Source organism: Dufourea novaeangliae, unplaced genomic scaffold, assembly GCF_001272555.1.
Source record: "Dufourea novaeangliae isolate 0120121106 unplaced genomic scaffold, ASM127255v1 scaffold24, whole genome shotgun sequence".
NCBI classification, from domain to species: Eukaryota; Metazoa; Arthropoda; class Insecta; order Hymenoptera; family Halictidae; genus Dufourea; species Dufourea novaeangliae.
The window spans coordinates 707,718-722,048 of record NW_015373905.1 but is presented as its reverse complement, the minus strand read 5'-3'; the positions used below and the strand labels follow the sequence as shown (position 1 = coordinate 722,048).

The window sequence follows — 14,331 nt, the reverse complement described above, 5'->3', positions numbered from 1 at the left end:
AAACGCGTTTTTCTCGAAACTACATTTTTCAAAACAGTGATCAATATTTCTCGAAAACTACTGTGTCGATTTATACGAAGCCTTTTGCGCCTTATTTCAAATCAGAAAAACTTGTCCTTGAACGAAGGATTTTTTTTTCATTTCATATTTTTTTTTAATTGACCAAAAACGAGTGATTTTTTAGGTGAAAATCGCACTTTTTCAGAAAAACGTCCGCTATTTTGTTCCTAATCAATATTTCGAAAAACCTCACGTTCAAGGGCAACATTGGTTCTTCCATTACATAAATCTTACTGAATTTTTAATTTCAGATGAACCGTTACGAAGTTACAGTGATCACGGCAGACCACTTTTTGTGAAGAGACATCCGGGAGATCGCTCACCATTTATTTACTAATAAATAATTTTAAATAAACAAATTACCTTATAATCTAGAAACTGCAATCTTTGAAACACAAGCACATTTTTTGAAAAAGGTCTTATAGTTTTCGAGAAAAAAATTCTCAAAGAACACCCTTTTTTCGGCCTCCTGACTGAGCATGACCCCTTAAGCAAGGATGGAAGTGACAGGTGTGCTTGCGGGTGTGTTTCTGTTTTAAAGGAGGGGATGTACGGGAAAAGACCGATGAAGGAACAAAAAAGACAGACAGAGATTGAAGAGCGAGCATAGAGCAGAACACAGGGTGCAGAGTTTTGTATAAAACATCTGTTATAATATGCAGGAGTTGACATTTAAATATATTCATATTATTCATCGTCATTGTTTTCGTGGTAATGCGCCTCTTTGTGTGAACGGTATCTTGAACAAATCTAAAACCGCACGGAAGGAAATTAGATTTCCTTTCTGTTCTCTTCCTAGACTATAACCTCTTTACAAAAGATAGATGTTTGATGTGTATAATATGCGTTGTTGTAAGGGAAAACGCCGCATGTAACAATTTCAAGAAAACATGAGCTTATGCATTTATTAAGCTGTAGAATGTAGGATTTGTGTATTTATCATAAAAAATACATGAAAACAAGTGTAGTATGTTCAACAAAATAATGCAATTTAACCGAAGTCCAATATTCAATTTATACGCATCAGGCAAAACAACGTAAGTTCACAAATATGGAAAAATACGACGATTATTCGTATCTTTCTTTCGTGATCGCCTCTTATTTTCTATTTATAATAATCTGCTTATACTATAACATATTTTGCATGGAATGAAATGACCAGAATTATGTTCTATATTTTTATTTTAAAAGAAATATAATAATGCTCAGAAGAATCTTATGCATAGTGAAAGAAACATACATTTATATCGTAGAAAGAAAATATAAGTAATAAGAAGAATTAGTGTTTAAAATTTTAAACGACAATACCTGGAAAATGGAAACATTTAACATGCGGCGTTCTTCCTAACATCCACAGATGCATGTTACTGCATGCGTTCGAATACACTGCGTGGCAAACTATAAAATCACCCTAAAATTTTCAATTCTTTTGCATTATGGTTAAAATAAAAACTAATCACTTTGTTTCCTAGGGAATATCGTCTATCCTTCTCTGGAGATACATTATTTCCCAACACGATTTCAGTCACGACATACTTGGTTCACTTTTATTCTAACCGCAATGCATTATATAAGAATGGAAAATTTTAGACTGGTTTTACAGTTATGCAGCTGAAACAGTAAAACAAATCAAAGTTACCAAACGGTAAGACGATTTCACAACACAATCATAGATTCCAAAGCAACAATCGAACCACGCTCAGCCGATCGTGTGCATCGGATCCATTAATTCTCGGTTTTACAGAACCGATTCGAATCAAACGTATCGATCAACGATATGATCCCGTAAATCCTTTAATCCGATCACAACCGGCTAGATTTTCGTTGGCAGGTGCGCGCCCGTTCAGAAGAGAATGGAAATTTCTGTCACCGTTAATCAGCTACCCTCCGAAACCCTGACGCGCGGCAGTTGAGGTGGCGATATTCGAGCATAATTCCAAATCCGGGACGCCGAATGAGCACTATTGTCGGCCGGTGATGCTTACACGTATTATCCACGATATCTGCATAATATATGAATCGCGAATGCTAATGTCGACGGAGAGTCGGCGTATCGTCGCCCCCCAGCATCCGTGAGAACTCGTGGCGAGGCAGCACGCCCTCACAAATATCGATGCGACCCCATCGTCCAACCCCTATTACCGTGTAACGCTCCAGGAGAGTTTACTACACGCGAATATCGTGAAATCCACACCACTCGACACCGTCAATAATATCAAACGAGAATTTTGCGACCTCTTCATCCTTAACCGTTTGAGTGCTAAGCGATTTTTTTTAATACATACGAAGATTGCTGAGCAAAATTTGGACTAAGAAAAATGAATTATGATGGCTTTACAAGTATAAGCACAAAAAACACAGAAAATGACATATTTCAATAATTTTTTTTTATTTTGTAGACTCCACTATGAGTTATGATTATAAAAAAACTTATTTACTTTTTTTGATATCATGTATTATTTTTTTTACAAGAAGTTCCAGAATTATTCTTCAAATTTTGGCACATTTGTGTTTCCCCACACATGTGCCATGCACACCTCTTTTGCAAATGTTGCATATTAGCCGAGAACGCTTTGGATTATTAGATCCTTTCACACTACATACTACACATTTGCGCACTTTTGTGCCAGGTAATTTTTCCAGGTTGAATTTTTGGCCTAATGTGGAAGGTATTTCTGCGGATTTTTTGCTCAACCATTCTATCTCAATATATCGATGTTTATAAAACGAAAAATAAAAATTGTTTTTTAACGGTCTCAACTAATTTATACTTTTATATGATGTAAATTTTTGATAAATATCGCAAAAAAAGATTCAACACGGGACAATCGTTCCCAGTCGAGCGCCAAATGCACACTGATGTAATCGTCGATATAGCGACGCGCCACACATTTGGAGTAATTAGTGATCGTCGCTATATCGACGAATCGCGCTCAAATGGTTAAGGGGTTATATCTATCTAGAAATTTTGAAAAAATTGTACCATTGATTTTTGGGTTTTCATATTTGCTTACATCGTTTTAGAAATATTGTGTGAAAGTTCGAAATTGATCCGACCAAAATTGGCGGAGTTACGTCCGTTTAAAGTATACTGCCTTGGAAGTTTCGGAACAAATATAAAGTGGTAGAATCCTTTTCTAGGGGTGCATGAGTCGTGAATACTGTGCCCCAATGCAATTTATGGTTGGTTAGTAAATACACAAAGCTATATGAAGCTGTAATACTAAGAATAACTATATATACCAAATTTGCATTGATTCGGTTGTAAACCTGACTTGAAAATTTAAACGTGTTTTTCTCAGAACCACATTTTCTAAATAGGCGACCAAAATATCTCGAAAACCGCTGCAGCTAACTGATTCAGCTTTGGTGGACTTATTGTATACATAAAAATCTAGTGCCTAATCGTGGCTTTTTGTATTTCATTGCGTAGTTTTTATTTTATAGATCCAAAATGAACGTATTTTTCGGGGAAAATCGATTGTTGTAAATTAATTTATCAGGATAATGAACGATCGGGTACTAGATAAATTAATATATTAACTAAATTTGCTCGGATTTTTTATTTTAGATTAACGAACTCGAATTAAAGTGGTATCGCAAAACGCCTAAAATAAAAATGCCGCCGGGAGATCGCTGATATTTCCCCTATTTATTCATATTTTGCATTGAAGAAATTACTATAATCACTTCAAAATATACATTTTCGAATACAATGACGTATGTTTAAAAAAGTCACCAAGTTTTTGAAAAATAAATTCCGAAAGTACATGTCTTCTTTCGAGCTCGCAGGTAACCATAACCCCTTAATAGAAGCCGTGTATTTATTAATTAGGCAAACGCTTTCCCCCTGGGCCACAGCATACGTTGGAGCATGTGTCATGCGTAGGGATAAACCAATACCGCCAAGGTATCGATACTTTTAGTCATAACTTGTACCGAAAAAAAGTATCGATATTTACTTACATGGAAACACCGCGAACGCTGACTCACATATTCGAATGAAACTTTGTGGGTTTATAAAGTGATTCATGATAGGAATTAGGGTATGTTTCATTCGTGCTCAATCGCCTTTTAAAGGTGCGAGAACTAATCTCAAAGTCAAGTAGGCACTGCCACTTTTTCGAATGTAACTCTTGCAATAGAAAAGATAGAAAAAAATGTTTCGAACAAAATTTTAATGGTACAATAAGCGCTACAAGTTTGCATTAACAAAGTATCGAAAAAAGTTTTTTAAAATTCTTTTTCACGAAAAGAGACTTGTTTCAAAATTTTGATAATGCACGTTTGTAACACTTACTGTATCATTAAACTTTCGTTTGACACGTTTTTTTTCTATCTTTTGTACTTTGAGAGTTACACATGAAAAAGTGGCAATGCCTATTGTCGATTTTGAGGTTTGTTTTCACACCTTTAAAGGGCGATTGGGCACGAATGAAACATACCGTTATTCTTGTATTGAATCACTCTATAAACCCACAAAGTTTCATTCTAATTCGCGAGTCTGCGTTCGCGGTGTTCCCTTGTTAGTATCAAAGATTGTTTTTATAATATACTTTAACTAGAGTTAAGCATTAATTCTATTCAAATAATACATAGTGAAAAGCTGCAGTAGTCTAGGGCGTCATCCTGAGGTTTAAACAGTTAATGTGATTAAACAATTGTTTGCCAAATGTTGACTCATTCAGAACGAAGTATGATTTTGTTATAAAAATTGGAATTTCCATATTTAAGCGATTAAAAACGACGGAAGTACTTTTTTATCTTGTATTCGTTATTCGAAACTTATCTAGATAATGAATTTGTTCATCTCTGACTTTAACGAAGATACATTTTATTAATGAACATTTATTAACGAGGACACATTTTATTAACAGGAATTTATTAACAGAGTAATGTAACTGGACGACAACCACTTTCACATTCATTACCTTTCGTATCGATTACTCGCTCCATTCGATATGAGTACTTTCTTTCGATACCGAGTACATATAGCAACTGAAAGTATCGATACTAAAGATACTCGGTATCGGAACGATAGTATCGATTACTTACTTGTATTTACTTGAATCGATTCAACCCTAGTCACGCTCAACATTCACTCTGAAATAATGGCGGTGAGAATTGTACGATAATTGTGTCGTTCGTTGACGAGTGTTACAGCTCGTAGGAAGAATACATGTGCAGCATGTCGGTCATAAGAAAGTTTAAAAGAAGGGCATGCTATAAAACTATCAGGGAAACATCCCTAGAACGAAATTTTTTGTTCGTTGAAACAGGCATGAATTTGTAGCGCATCAAGAACAATTAAACAAATATATTTTGGTTTTTGCTGAAAAAAAACACAGTTTGAACGGATGAAACAGCTCTTCCCAATTTCCGCCACTCGGAACATAGTTTTTGCGGTTACATGTAATCTTCGTATTAAAAAATGTATGAAACAAAAGACTGCTTAGCTTTTGACGTAGTATTATATGGGTAAATAAAAAAAATGTGTCATATGCGGTTTTCTGAAAAGAAACCTCGCCCCTCCAAGGATTTTTAAATTCTTTTTAAGTTCTTGGAATATCACGATAAGTATATATATTATAACATAAAAGATAGAGTATCATATCATTGCAATATAGTTATAATAATATTCAAATACCTTAAAAAGAATAAAAAAAAATTCTCGGAGGGGAAGGTTTCTTTGAAAAACCGCAGATGACAATTTTTTTATACACCCATATAATTCTATAATGAATTTCTACAATTGCTCCTGTCTTTATCAATTATATTAGAAACTTTTATTTTGCATAAAAATCTGCAGTCTAAATCGCACATACCATTTAAGGGGGGAGTCTGGTTTATACGGCTGAAAATGAAAGAATTTTTGGGAATTTCTTGCGAAGAAAGTATTAAACCAATTTCTTTGAAACTTTAACAATATTTTATCGTACAGTTGAATCTATGTTGCACTAAGAAATGCAAAGTTGAAAACAATGATGACACTTTTAAGAAGGCAACTTTCTTCAAGTGAAAAATACCAAAAAATTTGATTTATTGAAACAATAAAATTATAAATGTAGGTTCATGCTCTGAAGAAGATGTTAAAATATATGTACATGCAGTGTAAGTGAAGATGCAAAAAATATGTACGTCAGTTAGTTGAATGTTTTTGCAGTTACATTCCTCGGCGTGGAATACCTTGTTTGCTTACGAGCTGCACAGAAGTCCTTATAATTATAATATTTATGGATTTGGCGTGAAAATAAAAATTTTGTTGTTCTGTTTGATTGTATAATAAAGTATTCTCAAAGTTTCAAAGAGATTGGTTTAAGACGTTCTTCACAAGAAATTCCTAAAAATTCATTCATTAGTAGCCCGCTTACACCAGGCTCCGCCATTAAAGGAAAAGAAGTAGATTTTTCAATGACATTCAATTTATCGCGAGAAAATTCATTATGAGAATCCAAGGTAATAATAAGTGTGTATGTATAGACGACGAACGTATATGTATGTACTGCATTTATAATAATAAAAATAGACATAGAGAATTACATCAGCAAATTGGATTTAAATACTTAACTTCTTGATGTTCTGCTTCTTGCATTTGCTATTGAACCACGTGGCCTGTTTGGTATGCTATTGACATAAATATGTTAAGAATGGTTTCGAGAGATTTATTATTTCCCTTTGTTATAATCACAGAAGATGTTTGAAACTATATTCTCCCCTCATCAGATTTTCTATCAATATGTCCTAATTATCTGCCACAATGAATAAATGAATTCTTTCGAGAAAATTAGTTGTACATATGAAAATGATGTTTATGATTTAACAGAACATAACTGACACGTGTATACACAAAAAAAATGGGAACTTTAAACTTTCTTTTGACCGGCACTGTAATTTGATATGACTAAGCTTAGTACAGACTTCATACGTGTATGTATATGAGAATATGCATAACAGGGTAAAGGAGAAATTTTGCTAAATGTTTAATTGGCTTCTCAGTTTCATTTTTATACCTTCACGGCTTTTGTAAAATATACGAATTATTGTTTAAATGGCTATTCTTATTGAACTGTTCAGAAAAAAACAACGGTTTGAATGTGACAAAATAGTACAAATTTTCAGGTCATATTACATCTGAAAAGAAAATGATGTTTCAGTGATCGAATAACGATGTGCAAAATTTGTTAAAGCTGCATAGACTTTTAAATTTGTTTCGAAATGTGCACAATTTGAAATCATAAAAATTGAATATTTAAAATTAAGAATTGAGCCAATATTAATTTATAGTTTTCAATACATAGTCGATTTATAACATTTCATTTCTTCGTAATGTATCTTCACCAGGGGTCAAAATTATTGCAGCAATTTGGCATTGTATCAATCAGTTAACCAAATTAATTTAATAGTTCAATGCAACGAGTTACTGGATGATGATTCTGGATGGACTAGAGAGTAATGGTTCGTAATCGCATCAACTAGACTGCAGATGTTTATGCAAATATAAATTGTTAACGACCCATTTAGAGAATTAGAGAATCTGGAATCACAGAGAAATTTATTTATATTACTGTAGGTTCTATTAGGGTTCGAATTAGATAAAAAGTTCACTGAACGTTCTTGAATTTTTAACTGTTCTGAATTTTAGACGATCATGGATCTCACAAATGCATAAAAACCGCAGTTTAGTAATAATAAGGTTACATCATTTTGAGGACGTGTTATCTTTATGTATGTATATTGTTCAGTAATTACAATAATACTGTACATAGAAAACGATACAGTTAACTTTTATTTTTACTCATTTTTTACTTCAAACGTGTGTACGTATACTACGGTTAAATGAATGCAGATATGACTTTTATTATAGACAGTACAAGTCATTTTATTTCCATACATTTATTGTGTAAAGTTTTATCTTTTATTGCGGTGGATGTGCTGAAACTTGTGATATAACCGAAAAACAGTTAATTCTATGTATAAAAACAAACAGAATATATAAAAATAAAATTCCACGTATGCAGTTTCGTTTGCGAGAAAATCGATATTGAACATCTATTGCATACGCCTGGAATTGAATAGAACTAAGCTAACACGTATATTATTGTCGGTTTGCTAGAAGAATGACAACATCGTAAATTTTGAGATATCTGCAAAAATTAACTCTAAAAGGGAGCTACATTTATCTAAAAAATAAAAATGTATATTTATCTTAAAATTATACTATTTACCAAGAGCAATATCGCAATTAAAATAAGGATGTTTTAACCCTCTTTTTAATCATAAGCAATACACGTAAACAATATTTTATTAGAAACCCACAAAATTTAAATTAAAACTATTAGCTAAATTATAAAAGAAAACGTTTGTTTATTACTAAATGGATTAGGTTATCAAGAATTTTCTACAACATAAAATTTTAAATCGATTTACTAAAAAATTTACTTTTGTTAGTTGTATCGCTTTTCTAGCAAATCAATGATACATATCAGATGAATTCTCAGTACCGACTTCGATTTTCTTGAAAATGAAGCTCTATACGGAAATTTTTATTACGGTAAACCGTCGATTATTCAAAGAAACAGAAATAAATCTGTTCTGATGAGTAATTTTTCAGTTAATTGGTTCATAAGAACTACAATCACATTTGACCCTCTCAGAAGTGAAACTTACCAACTCTACTTCTTGTAAATATCTCAATTTTAACAGTCTGAATAAATTTACGTTTAACTACCTTCCGTGTTGCAATGACTATTCTGTGGAAGTTTATGCATATTCACACTTTCAGGTACAAATATTTAAAAATTAAAATGGGACAAGACTTTGAATTCTGTACTACAGGTTTTAATACGCTAATAATAGTACGTAAACATGTAGTATTAAACGTTGTTAAGATCTTTATTTTATTGTATTTTCCAAGTTAATGGATGACATAAATGCATAAACATCCGCAGTCTAACAATGACAACCGTATGTTTTAAAGGATTTATTACATAACATTCGCTGCAGCGTTAACCTATATGTAAAAGAACCTAACGTTTAGAACATGACCAATTTTGTCTACTGTATATATCCCAGTATTGATCATTTTAGCTTCTAAGTGATTTCTTTGTGTCTTAAAACGATTGGAAATAAAACAATATCGGAAGGTAGATGTTATGAAACATTTGTAAATGTTCTGTGTTCTGATAACCGATATTCGGTATGATCAATATTTCCGATAATCGACATTTCGATAATTGATGTTCCACTGTATATAATTTCGGTTTGCTTTTGGGAGAATTACTGGAATTAATTGAAAAAGTTGACAGGTTGAATCGCTTCTTTTTCGTTTATACAGTGAACTCTAACTATATTGCCATTAAACATATTGCCACGCGAGACACTTCCCCTACACACGTACTTTCGAGCACACAGATTCGCTCTCCCACCACGTTGCAAACGCCGGCTCACTAGCACGATCCAGCTTTTAAACGATAGAACTTAACAGGGAGGGGGCTCTGAACTCATTCTCATTTTACTCTCGTATAACTTACGAATTTCGCATTATAATAGTACAATCATTATGATAAATGAATACTTCAAAAAATTAAATAAATTTAAAAGTACTTCGTTTTAAGTAGACATTTAAAGTGTCACAGTATAGTTTGTGAAAATCCTTTTAACCGTTAAGTTAAGAAAGAAACGTGAAAGTTATCTGTATGAGAAAGCTGAGAATAATAATATTCCAACGTCATAAATGCATTCATGTATGAACAACTTTTTAGAAGATAGAATTCACGTGACACTGCGCGTTTTATAATACGAGAAGTATCAATACCAGGATTCGTAATGTAAAACAAGAATTTATTTCAAATTGTCGTAGACACGTTTCAGACGCCTGAATAACACCAGAGCGTCTTGTCTGATACCTTGAAATTTATACAAGGGGCTATTCTTATCGACAATTTAATAGAATTCGGCAATTATCGGCTCGTCGCAAGACACACAGCCACGTTTTGAACCGACAGTAACTGTGCAAACAATCGCAATCTGGGTCACTTGATTTCATATTCCTCGGGAAACTTGTAAAACGTTAGCGTATTCCTGAGCAATGCAAATTTCACGGTGGAACTTCTTGTGTCTTTCTTATTGCACCGATAGGTTTATGCAAACGAGGGTAAACTCGTGCAATAAAAATTCGAGCGAACGTGAGGCGAAATGGAAATAATACGGCAAGTAGTAGTTCAGCACCAATTCGGAGCATAATGTACCAATGTATTCTAAATTAGCGAATTGTATTTGAAAAATTTTGATAATTCAATAGAACGCGTCTTAAAGCGTAACTTGTTGGTGTACTGCATCGAAAAATACACAGTAACTTCAAGAGAAACATAAATATAACAAATGTGATACCATTTCAGCTTACTAACTAATTAACCAGATATGTAGTTCGGTATTGTAGATTATTTTGTAGTACTTCACACACGTTATGCCCATAATTTAAGAATTCGATTTACGATATTACTTTTCTTGTACTTTTATCTTCTCCTACGAACAAAGGGAAATATTTTGAATTAGTCATGACAAAAATGCAGAATATAAGATGAGTTTTTAAACACAATATAACAAAAAGAGATGGACAATTTTTAGAAGCATATTATAAAATGTCAGCAAGAGATATCAACACAGACATAATATGTATGCACTTATCAAAGTGTCGGATGTTCATTTTTATGTAAGCTACATTGTGTTTCTTTATCGACAAACGTACACGTTCAATCATTTTTTAATTGTAACTACAGTAATCGTTCCGTGATATAAACACATATACATAGAACCATTAGCTAAAAAGATAAAAAAAATTAAATAATCACATTTATTAAGGCTCCCACAAACCAACGCGGAGATAGATTTTTTATAAATAAATTTTTGCAGAAATTTTTCGCATTGTTGTGAACAGTCTCATAAGACGCCATGCATTTTAAACTGTTGCGAATCTATCGCGGCGAAATATTCGCTACCGCTGCGAATATATCGCGTCGGTTTGTGGGAGCCTTTAAGGCTGTTTTGTTTCGTATAACGAACTCTATGTATTAACCAATTAAGTTTCCACCGATAATTTAGGAACATCCTATATAAAACGTGAATGGAGTTCTGCTGAAAGCCAAAAAATACACACTTCAAAGGAATTAGAGGATTTCTTTGTCTTTTAGAGCTTGACTACAATAGAACGCCGATTATCCGAATTAATAGGGAGACAAATCTGTCCCGATAAGCGGTTCTTCTATAACTAGAACTAAAGTAATTTTTAGAAATTGATATTTAGTCCATAGAAGATCTCATAATACCACAAATAAATATTTGAACAGATTTGACGTATTTTTAACTTCGTAGTAGAATGAAATGGTACATAGTTCCGCCAATTCTTCATTTATGTTATTTCCTTGGACAAAAAATCCGTGAAACACTATTATCGTTATTAACAATGTTACATCCTCGATTGTCTTTTACGTATTTCTAATCATTTCTGAAGATTATCACAACTATAATTTTCTATTTTAGTATATCCTATTGTCAATGGAAGCGTTGTACAATCTTTTAATCAAACATTCGTAACGTGCACGATGTTCTGATAACAGTCTATAACAAAATTTGGAAAATTAAAAAATTATGGAATGAAACTAATTTCATTCACTTAATCTTGAATTGCTGAATACATCGGTAATCCTACTTTTGACCATATACGTAAGGATTTTTTAAAATTTATTTTTAAATATGAAGCTGTTAAAATTATATACGTATGTATCTCCTATTTTTGAACGCAAAAATATTTCATAAGCTTTACATCTTACTTAAATCCATTATTATTTTTATTAGTATTTGTTGAATACTTTATATCCAAAAAGTTAGACTTCGTGACGTGTAAGGGAAAAAGGAAAAGGAAAAAGAACCTTTAACCCGTCGTTGTCACACTGGGTCAAATAGACCCAGAATTTGACTTTAAAGTAAAATATCTGTGAGACATCATTGAAAATGGAACCTACTACTAGCGCCATCTAATAGTAATTTCAGTTATCCTAAAACAACATCTCGGAATTTTATTTTTCTCCAAGAATTCTTTTAAACATGATGAAGCCTTCAATATTAATTTTCAACCATAAAGATATAATTTAAAATGTTGAAAATTTATCTCAGAATTTTTTGCGAATTAATTTAACAAACAGTTTTTAAACAACTAATTGAAGATTAATTAGGGTCAAATTGACCCAGTGTAACAACTACGTTTGAAAAGGTAAATGCGATAACGGAAGATTAATTAACCACAAACAATAAGGTTCAGCTCCATCATTTTGGGACTTGTTGAACAGTGTATAATCGAAATATCGAACGATCAGCATTTCGGATAATCGACGATCTACAGGTACTTATTGAACCATTCCGGGAACTCAGTGTTACGGACCACCTTTCTTCGTTCGATCTACCCCTAGCATCCCCACAAATACAGGGTGTAACAAAAATGTTGTTCGACCCGGAAATGGGGCACTCGGGGGGTGAATTGGAAAAAATTTTTCCTTAGCAACAATGTAATCTGAGGCTTCGTTACGGAGATATTAACGAAAAACCCCGACCAATCAGAGCGCAAGTTTGCCATCCGAGTTCCCGCGCTCTAATACAAAACTTTTTTCCAATTCACCCCCCGAGTGCCCCATTTCCAGGTGGGACAACATTTTTGTTACACCCTGTATATTCCCCCGTTCACCTCAGGCATCCAGTATCCGTTGCGAGCATTCAAACGACCGAAAGCGAAGCAAAAAGAAAACCCGGCGATCCGTTTCCATTAAATTCCTCGCGCGCCCGGAACGCCATCCCTGCGGTGAATTAATCCGGTCGCAAGAAATGCCGGACGAATTTATCGTTGTCTCGAGGGTGCGGCATAATAAAGGGGAACATATTACTCAGCCGTGTACGTACTAATCGAAAAAAAGCCAACCGGTCGTTTATCCGGGGTTGAAAATGTCTCCTCACCACCCCGTACAGGTTATCCTCGATGACGTCATTACGATCTAGTCGAGAAATTCCCCCGCGTCATACGGGCATATTGCGTTTCCCATCCGCCGCGCGCGAATGATGGACGGCGCTTCGGGCAACAAAACGGAGGATGAGGGGGGGGGGGTGTCGGGAGGGAGAACGACCGAAGGAGAACGGAGTTCCGGGCGTTGGAGGACTTACCCACGCAGGACTTCCCGTCGGATGACAGGGCTTTCTCGTCACCGTCACAGGCACAGAAGAAGCTCCCGTCCGTGTTCTCGCAGACCTCCGTGCAGCCCCCATTGTCGACTTGGCACTCGTTGATATCTGCGGGCAGAAACGAAGCTCCTTTTATGCATGTGAAACGCATATCGCGGGGGCATTAAATGCTCGCCGGTATACGCGAACGAAATCACGATCCCCCCCTCTTCCTTCGCGTTCCCGTGTTGATTTATGAAGTTTTCAGCGTAAGATCACTTTCGACATTTTAGAAGGAAAGGCTTTAATTTTGAAGCTACAATTACGTAGCCGATGAAGTGTACTTCAGAGCCACATGTAAGCAGAGTTGGGCAGAGTTTTATTCGAATAATATACAGTAAAAAGCAGCAGTATCTAAGGGTGTCGTCCTGAGCTTTAAACAGTTAATGAGGTTAAATAATTGTTCGACAAATGTCGATTCATTTCTAAAGAAGTAATATTTTATTATAAAAATTGAAAATCCCACGTTCAAACAATTAAAAATGACGAAATACTTTTATCTTTTATTCGTTATTCGAAACTTTTTATCTAGATAATGAGTTTGCCCATCTCTGCATATAAGTACCCAAAGAGTCGCACTTGGCTCGCGAGCCGCAGTTTCCGACCCCTTGGTATACATATAGTATATGCAATAGTCACTATAGTGGCTTTCTGCTAACAAGGGATGTTCGAGAACTGAGACACGTCGATCTTTCTGTGACTTTGCTCAATTGTTTATGGAATTGGTCTCCGAAGATTGGTCTAAGAATTTTGTCTTACGTTTAGATATAGTTTATACCGTTTTTAGGTATCCATATATCGATAGGAAAAAATGGTTTAAAAATGGGGTAAACTTCCGAAAAGTACCCACGCCTGATGACGCTCACCTTGACATACGTTATCAAGGTCTCCCTACCTAATAACCTTTAAAAGGCTTTCAAACCGCTGATCATTGGATATTGAAAAGCTGTTATCAAAGGAAGATTAACTTACCGTAATTTTCCCACAAATCGTCACTCTCGTAACGTA

The 14,331-nt window shown here is 34.3% G+C and overlaps 1 protein-coding gene across 1 annotated transcript in view; it reads right to left on the bottom strand.

The window, feature by feature from the left end:
- The window catches only part of LOC107193749, a 124,560-nt gene that overhangs the window by 20,253 nt on the left and 89,976 nt on the right, over window positions 1-14,331 (bottom strand). Inside the window, exon 10 of the mRNA XM_015583253.1 lies at window positions 13,267-13,392. Coding sequence (XP_015438739.1) covers window positions 13,267-13,392 — 126 coding nt within the window. The remainder of the gene's footprint in view (window positions 1-13,266; window positions 13,393-14,331) is intronic.